We start from the raw sequence: 16,022 nt of genomic DNA on the forward strand, positions 1-16,022 counted from the left end.
GCAGACTGTTGCGCAGCCCTTACAGGCTCGCAACCCCAGAGGACGCCTGCCAAAGGTGTCCAGACAGGAGCAGCAAGGAAGTGAGCAAGGGGCCTCCACATCTGCTGATGCCACTGGGGAACCACTACGTAGGAGCACGCGTAAGAGAAACTGCACAAATAGTCACAAGGGTAGTCACTTGGGTGGAATTTAATGTGTTATGGTTGAAAGCCATCAGAATAATGTTAATAAATCATCTGTTGGCTACTGCTGTAGTTGTGGCGTGTGTCATTTCGCGAATGGGACTTTCACTTTGAGGTCAGTATGGTGGTCACATCGCTAGAAGTCAGCTGGTTCCTGGCTATTGTCAGTGCTCAGGTAAAAGGATGCGAGGCAATAGTCCCTCATGGGCGAGGCTCAGCAAATCTGCCCAATATGAGCGTGTTCCTTGCATGTCGGCCACCAATGTTCTCGCGCACTGCTGCCGCTGGTTGATGAGCCTCTGCAAGATGTTCGTCTTCGCTCTCCTCCTCCCCCTCCTCCTCCTCCTCATCTGAGGAGGATATGTCAGGAGCCACTTGGTCCTCGGCCATCTGCAGGCCACGACGCTGTGCCATGTTGTGAAGCACACAGCAAACCACAACGATTCTGGAGACCCTGGCTGCTGAGTATTGCAGGGCTCCACCTGATCTATCCAGGCATCTGAAGCGCATCTTCAGCAGACCAATGGTCTGCTCGATCATGGCTCTGGTGGAAAGGTGGCTGGAGTTGTAGTTCTTCTCAGCTGCGTTGGATGGGCTCCTCAGCGGCGTCAATAGCCACGTCCTCAAGGGATAGCCCTTGTCTCCAAGTAGCCATCCGTTAAGTTGGTGTGGCGGACTGAATAGCGGAGGCACAGTAGACTGGCGCAGTATGAAGGAGTCATGGCAACTGCCAGGGCACTTGGCACAAACATGCAAAATTTCCTTCTTGTGGTCACACACCAGCTGAACGTTGAGGGAGTGGAAGCCCTTGTGGTTGACAAAAATACCAGGATTGCGATGGAGAGCCTTAAGGGCCACATGTGTGCAATCAACGATGCCCTGCACCCTTGGAAAGCCTGCAAGATTAGCAAATCCAACCGCTCTCGCCATGACACTTGCTCGATCCTTGGTGAAATGGATGTGATTGTGCGCGATGGCAAAGAGGGCATCGGTTACCCGCTTGATGCAGGTGTGTGCGGCCGCCTGGGAGATGCCGCTGATGTCTGCTGCTGATCCCTGGAATGAGCCTGAGGCAAAAAAGTTGAGTGCGATGGTGACTTTGACGGCCACTGATAAGGGGTGTCCAGCTGCTCCTCTGGGCTCCAGGTCTTGCTGCAGCATTGCGCAGATGTCAGCCACTATCTCTCACGAAAGTCGGAGCCGCCTTTGGCACTGCTGCTCAGACATGTTAGGTAGCTGACCCTGCGTCTGTAGACCCTGTTTGGGGGGTATCTCCTGCGCCGACGGCCTTCCATGCGCTGGCCCCTTCTGGCCTGTGCATCCTCAGGTGGGGCAGCAGCAGCTTGGCGCAACTGTTGTTGCTGCTGCTGTTGGGCGGCCTCATGTAATATCCAGAAGGGCAGGACAAAAATGGCTCCCATGCTTCTGGTAGATGCCTCAGTTGAGGAAGCGCTCAGTGAAGGTGGCGAGAGGGGTTTCCCAGGAGGTCACACTGGAGATGGTTGTCAGGTTGCAAACTTCCAGAGCTGTGGGTATGCCTTCTGAAAGATCCCCCAGACCTGAGAGAGCAAAGTTATGCCACCTGCAATTAAAGCCTGTTCAAATCTGCCATTTAATGGTTGAGCTGCAGCTGCTACTCCGCAAGCCAGTTGTGCTCCCGCCAGGTTTCAGATGTGTGTTTCCCACCAGGCGTGTTTCACGTGGGAAAATGAGTAAACTTGCAAGTGGTTAGGAAAATGGGATTATAGAGCCAATTGAGGGCTTGTTAAGGGCCTTAAGGGCCTATCCCGCCTCCTGGAGGCGGGACGGAGTCGGGACCAGCAGACACGTATTTAGGAAAATTGCGTGGAGGCGGGATGGAGGCGGGTTTGGGCCCGCACGCCAGTTTTGTGATTTTTATCCCCCACACGCCTCCAATCCCGCCTCCCCGGCCCTAGCAAAATCCAGCCCATTGTCTGTGACCTTCCACACATTGTCGGCGACCTTCCACACATTGTCGGCGACCTTCCACACATTGTCGGCGACCTTCCACACATTATCTGTGACCTTCCACACATTGTCTGTGACCTTCCACAGATTGTCTGTGACCTTCCACACATTATCTGTGACCTTCCACACATTGTCTGTGACCTTCCACACATTGTCTGTGACCTTCCACACATTGTCGGCGACCTTCCACACATTGTCGGCGACCTTCCACACATTGTCTGTGACCTTCCACACATTGTCTGTGACCTTCCACACATTGTCTGTGACCTTCCACACATTGTCTGCGACTTTCCACACCTTAGCCTGGAGTTTCCACTAGGTTGCACTAGTAGTTCCAGTGCCATTCGCCCAAAATTGGCCAAACGAGCGCAAAAGATCTAAGGATTTCAAGCGCAAATTATGTTCAGCGCAAATAGAGTTTCTATGATCTATTGCTCTGGTTTAAAAAACATGACATCAGCCCCCCACAAAACTGGCAATGCCCCCGGATCGATGTAATCTCCATGGAGAGTTTTTGCTAATTGCAGCTGTTTGCGGGCCTTCCAAGAGGCTCTTTTAATTAAGCTGTTTTTTTAGGCATGAGCGCACAAATAGGTACCTTTCAAAAGCTTTTAAATATTATTTATTTAATTTACTAAGAAAGTGACTACTACACACCAATGTAACTAGTAAATGGTTCTGAATAGTTTTTTAAAGTCATTTTCTTTTATTTAAAACCAGGTTACTCACAGGTGGTGGACTAGACACTCTGATTAAAAATACTTATTTTTGTGATAAACTAATTTTCAGCTGTATTAATCAAACTGCAACAAGTTACCACTCTGAAATATATCAAGGAGTATTTTTAATGCAAATTTTTAAAAAAAATTATGTTTGAAGACACTGCCCAATTGCGCTGGTTCATGAAAGATTTTACGTTCAGCGATATGCAAATGTGTTTGAGCGGTAACTTGAGCAAAGAAAAGCGCAATTTTGAGCCCAATTTGCGTCCAAAATTAAAAACTGATAATGGGGTACTACCGTTAAATCCGGTTGTACCTCCGCGTTCCGTGTTTTTCCCCTGCAACCACACTCACCCGCTCCCTCCCCAAAAATATTGTGGCCAGTGTATCTCAGACAAGGTGGCAGTGAGGCACTAGAATGAGGCTAATTGTCCTTGGGTTAGAGAGAAGCTTCTGATTACTATCCTGTGCTGCAAAATGCACCAATATGAATGTCAAATGAGGACAGGAGTGAGTTCCAAGAGCCTGCCACAGATCACTGTCTAGGCTCACATACGAAGGACAGACACTAAAGCAAGGTACTAAAGGGCCGCTGACACCCATGAGTCCATTCCCCAGCATGTGTCACTGCTTTCAATGACACATTGAACATTGGGGGAAATGAAAAAAAAACTTTTGGACATAATCTGGAACTGAATCCAGACCCACAAAAAAGGCTCCTAAATCTTAGCTTCAGCAAAACCTTCCAAGATGTGAGAATCTATTGTTCTTATTGTCACTCCTGACAGTCGATGTGTTGTCCTTGGCTCAGTAGTAGCACTCTCACCCCGGAGTCAGAAGGTCATGGGTTCAAGCCCCCTCCACATAATCCAGGCTGACATTCCAGTGCAGCACTGAGGGAATGTTACACTGCTGGAGGTGTGTCTGTCGAATGAGATTTTAAACCAAGGTCTTGTCTGCCCTCTCAGGTGGATGTAAAGGATCTTATAATACTATTTGAAAAAAAGCAGGGCTGTTCTTCCTGGTGTCCTGGCCAATAATTATATCTCAGCCAGCAACAAAAACAAACTATCCAGTCATTACCTCATTGCTATTTATGGGATCTTGCTGTGCACAATTTGGTTGCCGCTTTCCGATATGATAACAATGACTACACTTCAAAAGTACTTCCTTGGCTGTTAAGCACATTGAGACATCCTGAGATTGAGAAATGCGCTATATAAATGCAAGTTCTTTCTTACCAGCTCTAGTTTGTTCTTCACTGTTATCATCATGTGACTTGAATGTGCCTTACAGGTGAAGACAGGTGGCTTTGCCTCTTGCTGCTGCAGCAAGGTTGGCATATCGAATACTGTGCAGGATCAGACTCATACACCAATGCCCCTCAAGAATTCAAGGAGTTCTTCAATCAACGCCGACACTGGGATCCATCAAAAATAGCAAATACCATTGACCTGTTAGGAAATGGATTGCAAACATCAAGAAAAAACCCATGTATTTCAAAACTATTTCTCTTCTATCAAATCGTCTATATGATAGCAACTGTTATAGGGCCATCTACAATTTGTTTGATGGTAGCTGGTAAGTGTTATCCCTTTAATTTGTATCATACAATGTTGTCACAAGTTGATTTTTTTAGCAAGTTATATTATATTAATAACTTGAATTAGGTACATCTTAGTCTTAAGTTTCTGTAAGGTTATTTAATAGTCGAATAAATAAAGGCATGGCAGGGCAGCTCAGTCCCGTGGAATGCGCACCGTGTACCATGTGGGAAATCCAGGACACTTCCCTTGTCCTGGACAACCACATGTGCAGGAAGTGTCATCAGCTGGAGGAGATCGAGCTCCGGGTTTCAGAGCTTGAGCAGCAGCTGGCGTCACTGCGGTGCATCCACGAGGCTGAGGATAGCACGTTTCTAGAGGTGGTCACCCCGCAGCTAAGGAATGTGCAGGCAGAGAGGGAATGGGTAACCACCAGACAGAAGAGGAGGACCAGGCAGATAGTGCAGGAGTCCCCTGAGTGCATCTCGCTCTCCAACCAGTATTCTATTCTGAGTACTGGTGAGGGCGATGGTTCCTCTGGGGAGTACAGCCAGAACCAAGTCCACGACACCATGGGTGGCTCAGCTGTACAGGGGCGGGTGGGGGGGGGGGTGGAGGAGGAAGATAGGGAAAGCAATAGTGGGAGGGGATTCGATAGTAAGGGAGCAAGCAGGTGTTTCTGCTTCCGCAGACGTGGCTCCAGGATGGTATATTGCCTCCCTTGGTGCCAGGGTTAAGGATGTCACTGAGTGGCTGCAGAACATTCTGAGGGGGGAGGGTGAACAGCCAGAGGTCGTGGTCCATATCGGTACCAACGACATAGGTAGAAAGAGGGATGAGGTCCTGCAGGCAGATTTCAGGGAGCTAGGAAAGAGATTAAAAAGCAGGACCTCAAAGGTAGTAATCTCTGGATTACTCCCAGTGCCACGCGTGAGTGAGTATAGAAAAAGGAGGATAGAGCAGATGAATGCGTGACTGGAGAGATGTTGCAGGAGGGAGGGCTTCCAATTCCTTGGGCATTGGGGCTAGTTCTGGGGATGGTGGGACCTGTACAGGCTGGACAGGTTGCACCTCAACAGAGGGAGGTTTGCTAGTGCTGTTGGGGAGGGTTTAAACTAAGTTGGCAGGGGGATGGGCACCAGGATGTAGCATTAGAAAGGAGAAACAAAGGATTTGGAGCGACGGATAGCACTAAAGTAAGAAATAGGTATGAGAGAACACAGGATGGTCTAAGATAGGTTTACAAGTTATGTATATGAACGCACGAAGCATAGTAAACAAGGTTGGTGATCTGCAGGCATAAATAGCCACATGGGAATATGATGTGGCAATAATGGGCTCTAAAAAGGGCAGGATAGGGTATTAAATATTCCTGGATATAAGGGGTCGATTTTAACTCAGGTACGGGCAATTGTCGGGTTCCCCGAATTTCGCGATTACCACATGAATCTAAATGGATGTGTGAGATTGATGCAATTTTAACTCAATTGGCCAATTGATTTCCAACGTGTGGGAAGCCTTTGCAAATGGGTTTTTCATGACTGCAAGTCCCCTCCGATGATGTCATCATTTCTGCTGCATTTAAGGTCCACAGCAAGCCTTGCTTCCTCTGCAGGCTTCCAAGCTTTCCCCTTATGATGGCACAGGAGCCTGCAGGAACAATGGCCAGTGGGAGGGCAAGAGCTGCGCCTAAATTTGATGAGGCATCACTGCAGGCATTGTTGGATGGGGCTAGGGCCCACAGGGAGGTCCTGTTCCCTTCTTCAGGGAGGAAGAGGCCTCCCAGTCAGACCAAGGCTGTGTGGCTACAGGTGGCTGGGGAAGTCAACTCCTTGGGGCTCACACGGCGCACCTGGATGCAGTGCAGGAAAAGATTCTATGACGTTCAACGCACTGGAAAAGTAAGTATGAAGTTTCCATCACCCCGAATCTGATCCCCATTGCCTTTCCTCACCAGCACTCAGCTTTAGCAATCTCTTCCTCCACATCCCACTTGACACTCACATCCATGCACCCTTAGCCATTCCCTCTCTCTCTATGCTCACATTCACCTAACTATTCGGACATGCAGCCCTCACACTCCCTCTCACTCTGATGCTTTGAACACAACTGACAACACACAAGGAGGGCCCTTGGTATTGCAACCTCACTGCATCTTTGTCTCCTTCTAAGTATCTATGCTATGCAATCTCTACACTCACTCCTTCATTCTCACTCAACCTCCACTTGTCTCCCTCATTGCAGGAGAAGAGAGCTCACAACAGGAGAGAGCGAGCCAGGACAGGAGGAGGACCACCCTCATTAGCCCAGCTCACCCCCTGGGAGGAAGCCGTCCTGGAGATTGTCGGGGCTGATACAGATGCGGAAGTTGGGGAAGGACAGACAGGTGCATCCCCGCAAGCTGGTGACAGAATAGTTTTCCATCTCTCTCATTGACATTGCATGAGTCGCTGATAATGATTCTGAAGTTACATCATATGGACTTATGATCATCTGCAAAATGCAATGTGCATGTAACCTTGGCATCACATCTCTAACTTTTTCCTTGACTCCCCCACAGGACCATCGAGAGCCCCCGTCCCCACTGTGCAGGGGGAAGAGCCTGAGATTCCAGACTCCTCAGAGGAATCTGCAACCTCTGAGGGCGCAGCGTCAGCAGAAATAGGCGCACCCAGCACCAGCGCAGACACTCACACCTCGGGGGGACCTTCGGGACATAGAGTAGTGTTGTCACCTGGTGTATCACAGCTCACAAGTGAGCATCAGCAGATTGTGGAGACAGGGACAGCAGTGGAGAGTCCTCGTTGGAGGGCACAGGACTGCCAGCTCGGCTCAGCTGCATGTCGACCCTTTGCTTCTGGGTCCATCCATAAGATCAGAGGTGATGGAACTCCATGCACAGATGCAGGAGTCTCTGGCAGGTTTTGTCTCCAGGGCCGCTGTGAGTGTGGAGCGAATGGAGGAGTCCATTGCGAACATGAGCAGAGCCTTTGTGGAGTCATTGGCGCATGAACACATCAACACGGAAAGGATGGCTACCTACGTGGAAATGATTGCTGCCTCTGTGGTAAGGCTGGCTACGGTAGAGGAGAGGAGGGCTACGGCCATGAAGGAGGTTAGTCGCCAGGGTATGGAAAACATGGTGAGTGTTCCGAATAGAATGACATCTCTGGAGGAGTGATGGGCATCTATTGAACAGAGAAACCAGACCTTCATGGAAGTCCTTCTGAGTAGGACTGCCATTGCAGATATGGGTCCCCATGGCCCCCCTGATGTGCAGCAAGGTGCTCTCAAGCCACTTGCAGGCGCGGAGGGGGAGCTGACCCATGAGAGGGAGGTTGGTGGCAGGCCTCAAGGAAGTGGGGGTTCCTCACCAAGCGCTCACACTTCCATGCCACTGCAGAGCCCTTGGTCAGAGCCCCGCCGGTGTCCACACACAAGTGAGATAGAGGTCTCAACCCCTGCACAGCTGCAGGAGCAGCAGACTGCTGATGAGCCCTCACAGGCTCACCACCCCAGAGGACGCCCGCCAAAGGTGCCGAGACAGGAGCAGCAGGAAAGTGAGCAAGGGGCCTCCACATCTGCTGAAGCCACAGGGGAACCATTACGTAGGAGCACGCATAAGCGGAAAATAAAGCACAAGTAGTCACAAGGGTAGTCACTTGGGTCTTCTTCTTATCGTGTCCACGGACAGTCTATACATAGCCCAGCCAGAACTGGACACATTTTTGCGCCTTGTTGTTGGATTCGGCAAGATCTGCAACAGTGCAGGGTTCCTCTAATGATGGGCATTGCAGGAGAGGTTTGCATAGTCTGTGCCTCAGTTCCACATTCACAAGTTGTCGGGCTGGTTGTATATCCCCATTTGTTTAGTGGCACCTTTGAGCAACCTACACCGGTCCTAAGTCTGTTAAGGCACTTCCAGATTGCCCAGTTGCAATTAGCTCCTGGGGGAAGGCTTTCATCAGGTAAAATTTCCATCGCTGGGGGTTGTTCAAGACTGGCGAGCCGGTCTTTCCACAAGGTGATGCGGGCTTCAGATGAGGTTGATTGTAATGGAACAACACTATTCATGAAGCTCTTCCTTGACTTTAGGCAGCCTGGTGTAGGTGTATGACAATGCAGAGGGTGCCTCTCATCTGATGTTTGACGGAGTCGCTCTTTCTTGCTGGCTACCATTCTTCTTATATCAGGGGGAGCGATACTCGCCAGGATATATAGGCTATTGGTGTTTGTTGGTTTTAAGCAACCTGTGATAAATCGGCAGCTTGCATTCAGAACGGCATCCATCTTCTTGGCATGAGTAGACCTTTCCCATGCAGGGCAGGCGTATTCGGCAGTGGAATAGCAAAGAGCAAGTGCACTGGTTCGCAATGTTTTCGGGCTTGCTCCCCATCTTGTGTTAGTGAGCTTATTCAGGATGTTGTTTCGTGCGCTCACTTTTGCCTTTGTCGTCTCGATGTGGTTCTTGCAGGTGAGGCATCGGTCAAGGGTGACTCCTAAGTAGATCGGGTGCTCGCAATGCGTCAGTGTTGCTCCACACCAGGTTACTTTCAACTGGCGTTTGGCTTCACAGTTTCTGAGGTGGAATGCACAAACTTGCGTCTTTGATGGGTTTGCGCGAAGGTGGTTTTCTTCATACAGGTAGACTATCCTTTATCCGAAAACCTCGGGACCAGCCGTGTTTCGGTTTTCGGAAAATTTCGGATTTCGGAAGGTATTTTATAAGACTGGGAAATTTGTCGGGGGTGGGTCGGCGGGGGTCAGGGTCGGCGGGGGGGTCGGCGGGGGGTCGGGGTCGGCGGGGGTCGGGGTCGGCGGGGGGGGTGGGGGTCGTGCGCACGACTTACGCTGACCCTCTGCTCAGCGCAAGTCGTGCGCCACTCTGGTCATGTCGTGCGCACAACTTACGCTGAACGAAAAAACCTTCGGTTTTTAGAAGGTTTCGGTTTTCGGAAGTTCGGATAAAAGGTAGTCTACCTGTAGTAGGATTTTAGTCCCTCCAAGGCCTCAGAAAGCGTTTTCTCCACAGTGTTAAAATCAGTGCTTTGGGCAGTGATACATAAGTCATCAGCATATATAAAACGGCGTGTGACACCGTCTATAGGTTGGTCATTCGTGTAGATGTTGTACAGCAGCGGTGCAAGCACGCTTCCCTGAGGAAGACCATTCTTCTGAATACGCCACCTGCTGCACTTCCCACCTAGTTCAACATAGAAAGCATGCTTCAGAATCGCCGGTTCTAACAGCTCTGTTAAGTGAATGTCTTTTGTCATCTCTAGAATCTTGCAGAGGAGACGTCTATGGTTCACTGTATCGTATGCTGCTGACAGGTCTACAAAAACAGCACCTGTTACCATCCATTGCTCAAAACCATCTTCGATGTGTTGTGTGAGGCTGAGCAGTTGGCTTGTTGTTGATTTGCCGGGGCGGAAACCTGCTTGCTCTGGAATGATCTTCTCATCTACAGTTGGTGCTATCCTATTGAGTATCAGGCGTTCAAACAGCTTATAGGTGTGGCAAAGCAGTGAAATTGGCCGAAAACTCTTAAGATCTGAGGGATCTTTTCCAGGCTTTAATAGTGCTATTACATGTGCCTTCTGCCAGATATTAGGTGGCTTGTGTGTTGCCAGACAGTGGTTGAACAATTGTAGGAGCCACTTCTTTGCTTGCTGTCCAAAATGCTTTATCTGCTCCGTTGCTATGTTGTCAAGACCAATTGCTTTCCCGTGTTTTAGATTAGTGTTGTGTATGTACCTTTAAGAGAATAACTGGTCTCAGACAGCAGTACCGGCAGTGACCACCCCTGTATAAAAGGCGCTAGTGAGCCTCTGTAGTTTCAGTTTCCCGATTGACTTCATTCAGTAAAGACTTGTTTTGTTCAACTCCTGCTGTCCGTGTCTCAATCATTCACGGACATAATAATTAGATGTACCAGTTTCCACCTCTTCCATGGTGAATGGTCTAGTGAAGCCAGGATCATCGCTGTACTTCTTCCTATCTAGTTGTGCTCTTGGTTGTTTCTTGTTGATTTTTCCATTTAGGAGCAACTGGTGTGCAACTTGGTTAGCAGACACATTTGGATGTTGGGCAGCTTTCTTGGGATCACTTGGGTGAAATGTGTATATTGTAAAAATGCCATCAGTTGGTTCTTGGCAGAAGGATCGAGAACCAGAGGACACAGATTTAAGGTGATTGACAGAAGAACCAAAGGTGACACGGGGTAAAACTCTTTTACTCAGTGAGTGGTTAGGATCTGGATTGCAATGCCTGAAAGGGTGGTGGAGGCAGACTCAATCACTGCTTTCAAAAGGACGTTGGATAAGTATCTGAAGGAAAAAAATTTGCAGGGCTACAGGGAAAGGGTGGGGAGTGGGACTAGCTGAAGTGCTCTTGCAGAGAGCCAGCATGGGCTTGACGGGCCAAATGGCCTTCTTCCATGCTGTAACCAGTCTATGATCCTATGAAGTTGGCACCAATATGTTACAGGAAAAACTGAACTTAAGCCAATATGCTTTAATGTGCGAGATTCTTAATGGCCTGTTATATTGGTTGACCACCCAACTGAAACCTGCCCCGCAATCTGTCGACACTCCCCATTGACGTCTGCCCTGGGATCTGCTGACCCCCCCCCCAACTGAAGCCTGCCCTACGATCATGATTACCGTCCCCAAAGTGTAGTGTATGTACCTTTAAGGGGAGAACTACTTCTTACAGCTCCTGTATACTGTAGTACCGGCAGTGACCACACCTGTATATAAACCCTGAGTAGGGATGTGTACAGCTGTTTTAGAGTAACCCTCATCCAGTAAACACCTGTTGATTGTTCCCTGCAGTCTCTTGTCTCATTATTGAAGGAAACCTAACATCAAGATACACGGATCTAACAGTGGCAATGAGACGATTCAAACCTACCTGCAACTCTGCATCACCTCCCAGGGATTCGCTCCTGGAGAACAGTGAAAGAAGAAGGCCGAGTCCAGAAGCACGGGCGTCGACCATCCAGCGGAGATTTGAGCATCGCAGGGGAGGCTGTTGAGAGCTGGGCTTGGTTCTCCAGTCACGGTGGTCCAGCTAAATGGGCTGGCAGCAGGTACGGTGCAGACCCTTCCCGGACAGCGGCGGCTAGAGCTGACCAACGGCACAGAAAAGGCCGAGCAGCATCGACGGGAGAAGAGAGAGGGTAGAGCACACAGGGTGCAGCCGGTGTTCAGGACCGAGCGGCGTCGACGGGAGAAGAGGGTAGAGCGCACAGAGTGCAGCCGGTGTTCAAGGGCCGAGCAGCGGCAACAAGAGAGAGAGGCGCGCAGGAAAACGCGCAGAGTGCAGCCGGTGTTGAAGGGCCAAGCCGCAGCGGAGAAGAAGGGAGAGCGCGGGAGACGCCATTTTGAGACGCAGCGGAGAAGTAGGGAGAGCGCGGGAGATGCCATTTTGAGCCAGTCTAACCACACCCAAAAATGCCGAAGAGTGGCAGTATCACAGCGTTCGATAATGAAGTCGAAGATTGGACGACATATGTCGAACGCATTGAAGTATACTGCAAGGCGAATGAAGTGCCAGATGACAAGAAAGCGCTGGTATTGTTGAATTCAATGGGTGCAAAAACGTATGGCTTACTGCGAAACCTAGTAACCCCAGAGAAACCAGCAGAAAAGAATTTTGAAAACATAGTGTCAATCCTACAGGACCACTTAAACCCCACACCGCTGCTGATAGCAGAAAGATTTAAGTTTCACAAAAGGAACCAGCATAAAGATGAAAGTAAAGCTGAGTATTTAACGGAACTGCGCAAGCTAGCGAAACACTGCCAGTTTGGAACGGGACTAGCAGATACTTTGAGGGACAAGTTCGTGTGTGGGCTTCAAAGTGAAGGAAACCAGAAACGGCTTCTATCAGAAAAGGATCTTACGCTGGACAAGGCTTTCAGCATGGCAGTATCACACGAAGCAGCAGCACGGGGTGCGGCAGTGATACAACGGATACCGCAAGAATATGGCACAAATGAAATGTCAAACGGAACAGTGAAGTGCTATCGCTGCGGCAGAACAACACACGACCATAAGGATTGCTGGTTCAAGGACCAAGTGTGCAGACAGTGTGGAAAAGTAGGACACATAGCAAGAGTCTGCAGGTCAGAAAAGAAAACCAGCAGCAAGAAATCTCCACAGGAGCAGTACAAGAAGGTACATAAGGTGACGGAGAGTAGTTCAGATGAACAGAAAAGGGATACAGACTCCGGAAGCAAGGAGCTGGGTTGTCTGAAACTACATAATGTGATCAAAATGGAGGATCACCAAACTATCTGGGTCACGCTCAAGATAGCCGGAGTCCAAGAGAAAATGGAATTGGACACAGGATCAGCCCTAACAGTCATAAACCAAAGGGACTACAAGCGGCTATTCTCACATATACCCTTGAGAGATACAGAGATCGTCTTGAAGACGTACACGGGGCAAAAAGTCTACCCCAAAGGAAAAATAAGGGTGAACGTTATATATAACGGCAAGGAAACCCCAAAAATGGACCTATATGTATTACCAGAGGGAGGACCACCACTACTAGGACGTGAATGGATCCGGAAGATACAGATAGATTGGCATTCCATACAAGCACTGACTGTAGATGCCAAAAAGGATGACGACGTCACACCGGGACGACTGTCAAAAATGCTAACTGATGCACAAGAAGTGTTCCAGGAGGGACTCGGAACACGAAAAGGCATAACAGCGATGATCAAAATAGAGGAAAATGCAAGCCCAAAGTTTTTTAAGGCCAGACCGGTGCCTTATGCGATCCGCCCAGCCGTCGAAGCAGAGCTGGAAGGTTTGGAACGTTCAGGAGTACTGTCCAAAGTGGACTGGAGCGAGCGGGCTACACCCATCGTTCCTGTAATGAAGAGGTCATTGAGTAATACGCCTGGGGAACCAAAGAAGGTTCGCATCTGTGGGGACTTTAAGGTGACAGTGAACCCAGTCGTTCACACGGTACAATATCCGCTTCCGCGGATTGAAGATATTTTCGCCTCGCTATCTGGAGGGAAATGCTTCACTAAGATTGATCTGGCCCAGGCGTACCTGCAAATGGAGGTAGAAGAAGCCTCGAAACAGTACCTCACGATCAACACTCATAAAGGTCTCTACCAATACAATCAGCTGGTGTTCGGGGTAGCATCAGCTCCGGCTATTTGGCAAAGGGCAATGGATCAAGTCCTGCAAGGGATTCCAGGGACCCAGTGTTATTTGGATGATATCCTGGTCACTGGCGAAAATGACAGTGATCACCTCGCCAACCTGGAGCAGGTGCTCACTAGATTGAAGGAATATGGGCTCCAAGCTAATCGCCACAAATGCGAGTTTTTCCAGAAGCAGATCTCGTACTGTGGCCACGTTATTGATGAAGAGGGGTTACATAAGTCCCCTGAAAAGATTGAGGCAGTAGTCATGGCTCCAGCACCAGCAAATGTGTCACTACTGAGGTCGTTCCTCGGGCTGGTGAACTACTACCATAAGTTCTTGCCAAATTTGTCTACCGTACTGCACCCACTGAACACCCTACTGCAAACGGGGGTACCATGGAAGTGGAATGACGAATGTAAACGAGCTTTCCAGAAGAGCAAAGAATTGATCACATCAAAAGAGGTGTTGGCTCATTTCAACCCAGCACTATCAATTCGGTTGGCGTGTGATGCATCACCCTATGGCATTGGAGCGGTGCTGTCGCACAAATTCTCGGACGGCTCAGAGAGGCCAATAGCCTTTGCGTCATGATCACTAACCTCAGCCGAGCGTAACTACGCCCAGATTGACAGGGAGGCCCTCAGCCTAGTGTGGGGAGTGAAAAAGTTCAACCACTATCTGCACGGGCAGAAGTTCACCTTACTGACTGACCACCAACCACTTCTCTCCATCTTTAATCCAAAGAAGGGCGTTCCGGTGATGTCTGCGCAACGGCTACAAAGATGGTCCCTTTTTCTAGGGGCGAACCAATATGAAATTGAGTATAAGGGCACGAAACAGCATGGAAACCCTAATGGGCTATCACGCCTGCCACTGCCTACTGCGGAGGAAGCACCAGCAGTGGACCCTGTCGAAATATTTCATTCGACTATAATTGAACACTTGCCTGTAACTAACGCTGATATAGAGAAGGAGACCCGAAATGACCCGACACTGTCTCGGGTATATGAATTGACGGTGAAGAGATGGCCAACACATGGTGACTCACTGTTGCCAGCATTCTTGTGGTGTATGTGCCTTTAAGAGCAATTATGGTGTATGTGCCTTTAAGAGCCCCAGGTGTGCGTAATGCCGGTAATTGCCACTTGGGCTATATAAGCCTGTTTATTGTGTATATCCTTTAGAAACCCCCCCCAGACTTGCTTAGTAAATACCTATGAACCAACTCCTGTCTTCAGTGTCTTTGTCTACACACGGACACTACAGTGGCGACGAAGTGGAAACGGACTTACCTGCAATTCGGCAGCACCTCAAGGACATCGATTCCACCAGAAGACTCAAGGAAGTAAGAGAAACTGTGGTTTCACCAGCTGGCCAAGCTGGTGACAGGTACTGCGCTAATCCTTCCTGGGCGTCAGGCTGGAGCTCCAGCGGCGGGCTCTACAGCCGAGACAGGCAGCGAAATCGGAGGCAAGCAATAACGGACTGGGAGGGTGCACTCAAGAGACGGCCGGCGCGGCAAGCAGGTCAGCGTTTAGACCTCCGTCGGGAACGAGTCGCCAACAGTGAATAAACGGAAACCACAGTAAAACAGCGTTGTTATCGGTAGCAGCGGCGGGAAAGCGCGGGAAGCGCCATATCGTTGCTACAGAGAGAAAATTTTTTAAAAAAGCGCGGGAAGCACCATATCTTTTCTGAAATGCCTAAATCTGGTAATATGGCGGCTTTTGATGGCGAAATAGAAGATTGGACCACATACGTGGAAAGAGTAGAGGTTTATTGCACTGCAAATGGAATAACAGATGAAAAAAAAGCTTCAGTACTTCTGAACTTAATGGGCGCGAAGACATACGGGCTGTTACGAAATTTAATCACTCCAGCCAAACCAAAGGACAAGACTTTTAAAGAAATTGTTGATACCCTGCAGGAGCATTTAAACCCAACACCGCTGGTGATAGCGGAACGATTCAAGTTCTTCAAGAGAAATCAACACAAGAATGAAAGTAACGCTGATTACCTAAACGAATTAAGAAAGCTATCAAAGTACTGCCAATTCGGAGCCGGACTATCGGATTATCTTCAAGACAAATTTGTTTGCGGTCTCTTAAGTGAAGGAACACAAAAAAAGACTGCTTTCTGAAAAAGATTTAACATTGGACAAAGCTTTCAGTATGGCTGTATCATACGAAGCAGCAGCAAAAGGAGCTGCAGAGATACAAGAGACACAGGACTTCGGCACCCATAAAATGACACAGGAGTTCGGAAGATGTTATCGCTGCGGCAGATCCACCCATAAGCAGAGGGACTGCTGGTTCAAGGGCAAAGCATGCAGGCAATGTGGTAAGATTGGACACATTGCACGGGTATGCCAATCTGGACAAAATAAATCCACTGACAGAAAACAAAAAA

The 16,022-nt window shown here is 49.1% G+C and overlaps 1 protein-coding gene across 1 annotated transcript in view; it reads left to right on the top strand.

Annotated features, from left to right (window-relative positions):
- LOC147121258 (chitin synthase chs-1-like) overlaps positions 1-16,022 on the top strand; it is a 95,116-nt gene that overhangs the window by 61,992 nt on the left and 17,102 nt on the right. Inside the window, 1 exon segment of the mRNA XM_085977741.1 lies at positions 4,190-4,474. Coding sequence (XP_085833867.1) covers positions 4,190-4,474 — 285 coding nt within the window.

This window comes from Somniosus microcephalus, chromosome 3, assembly GCF_052327205.1.
Source record: "Somniosus microcephalus isolate GS21.2 chromosome 3, FLI_Smic_1.0, whole genome shotgun sequence".
Lineage (NCBI taxonomy): Eukaryota > Metazoa > Chordata > Chondrichthyes > Squaliformes > Somniosidae > Somniosus > Somniosus microcephalus.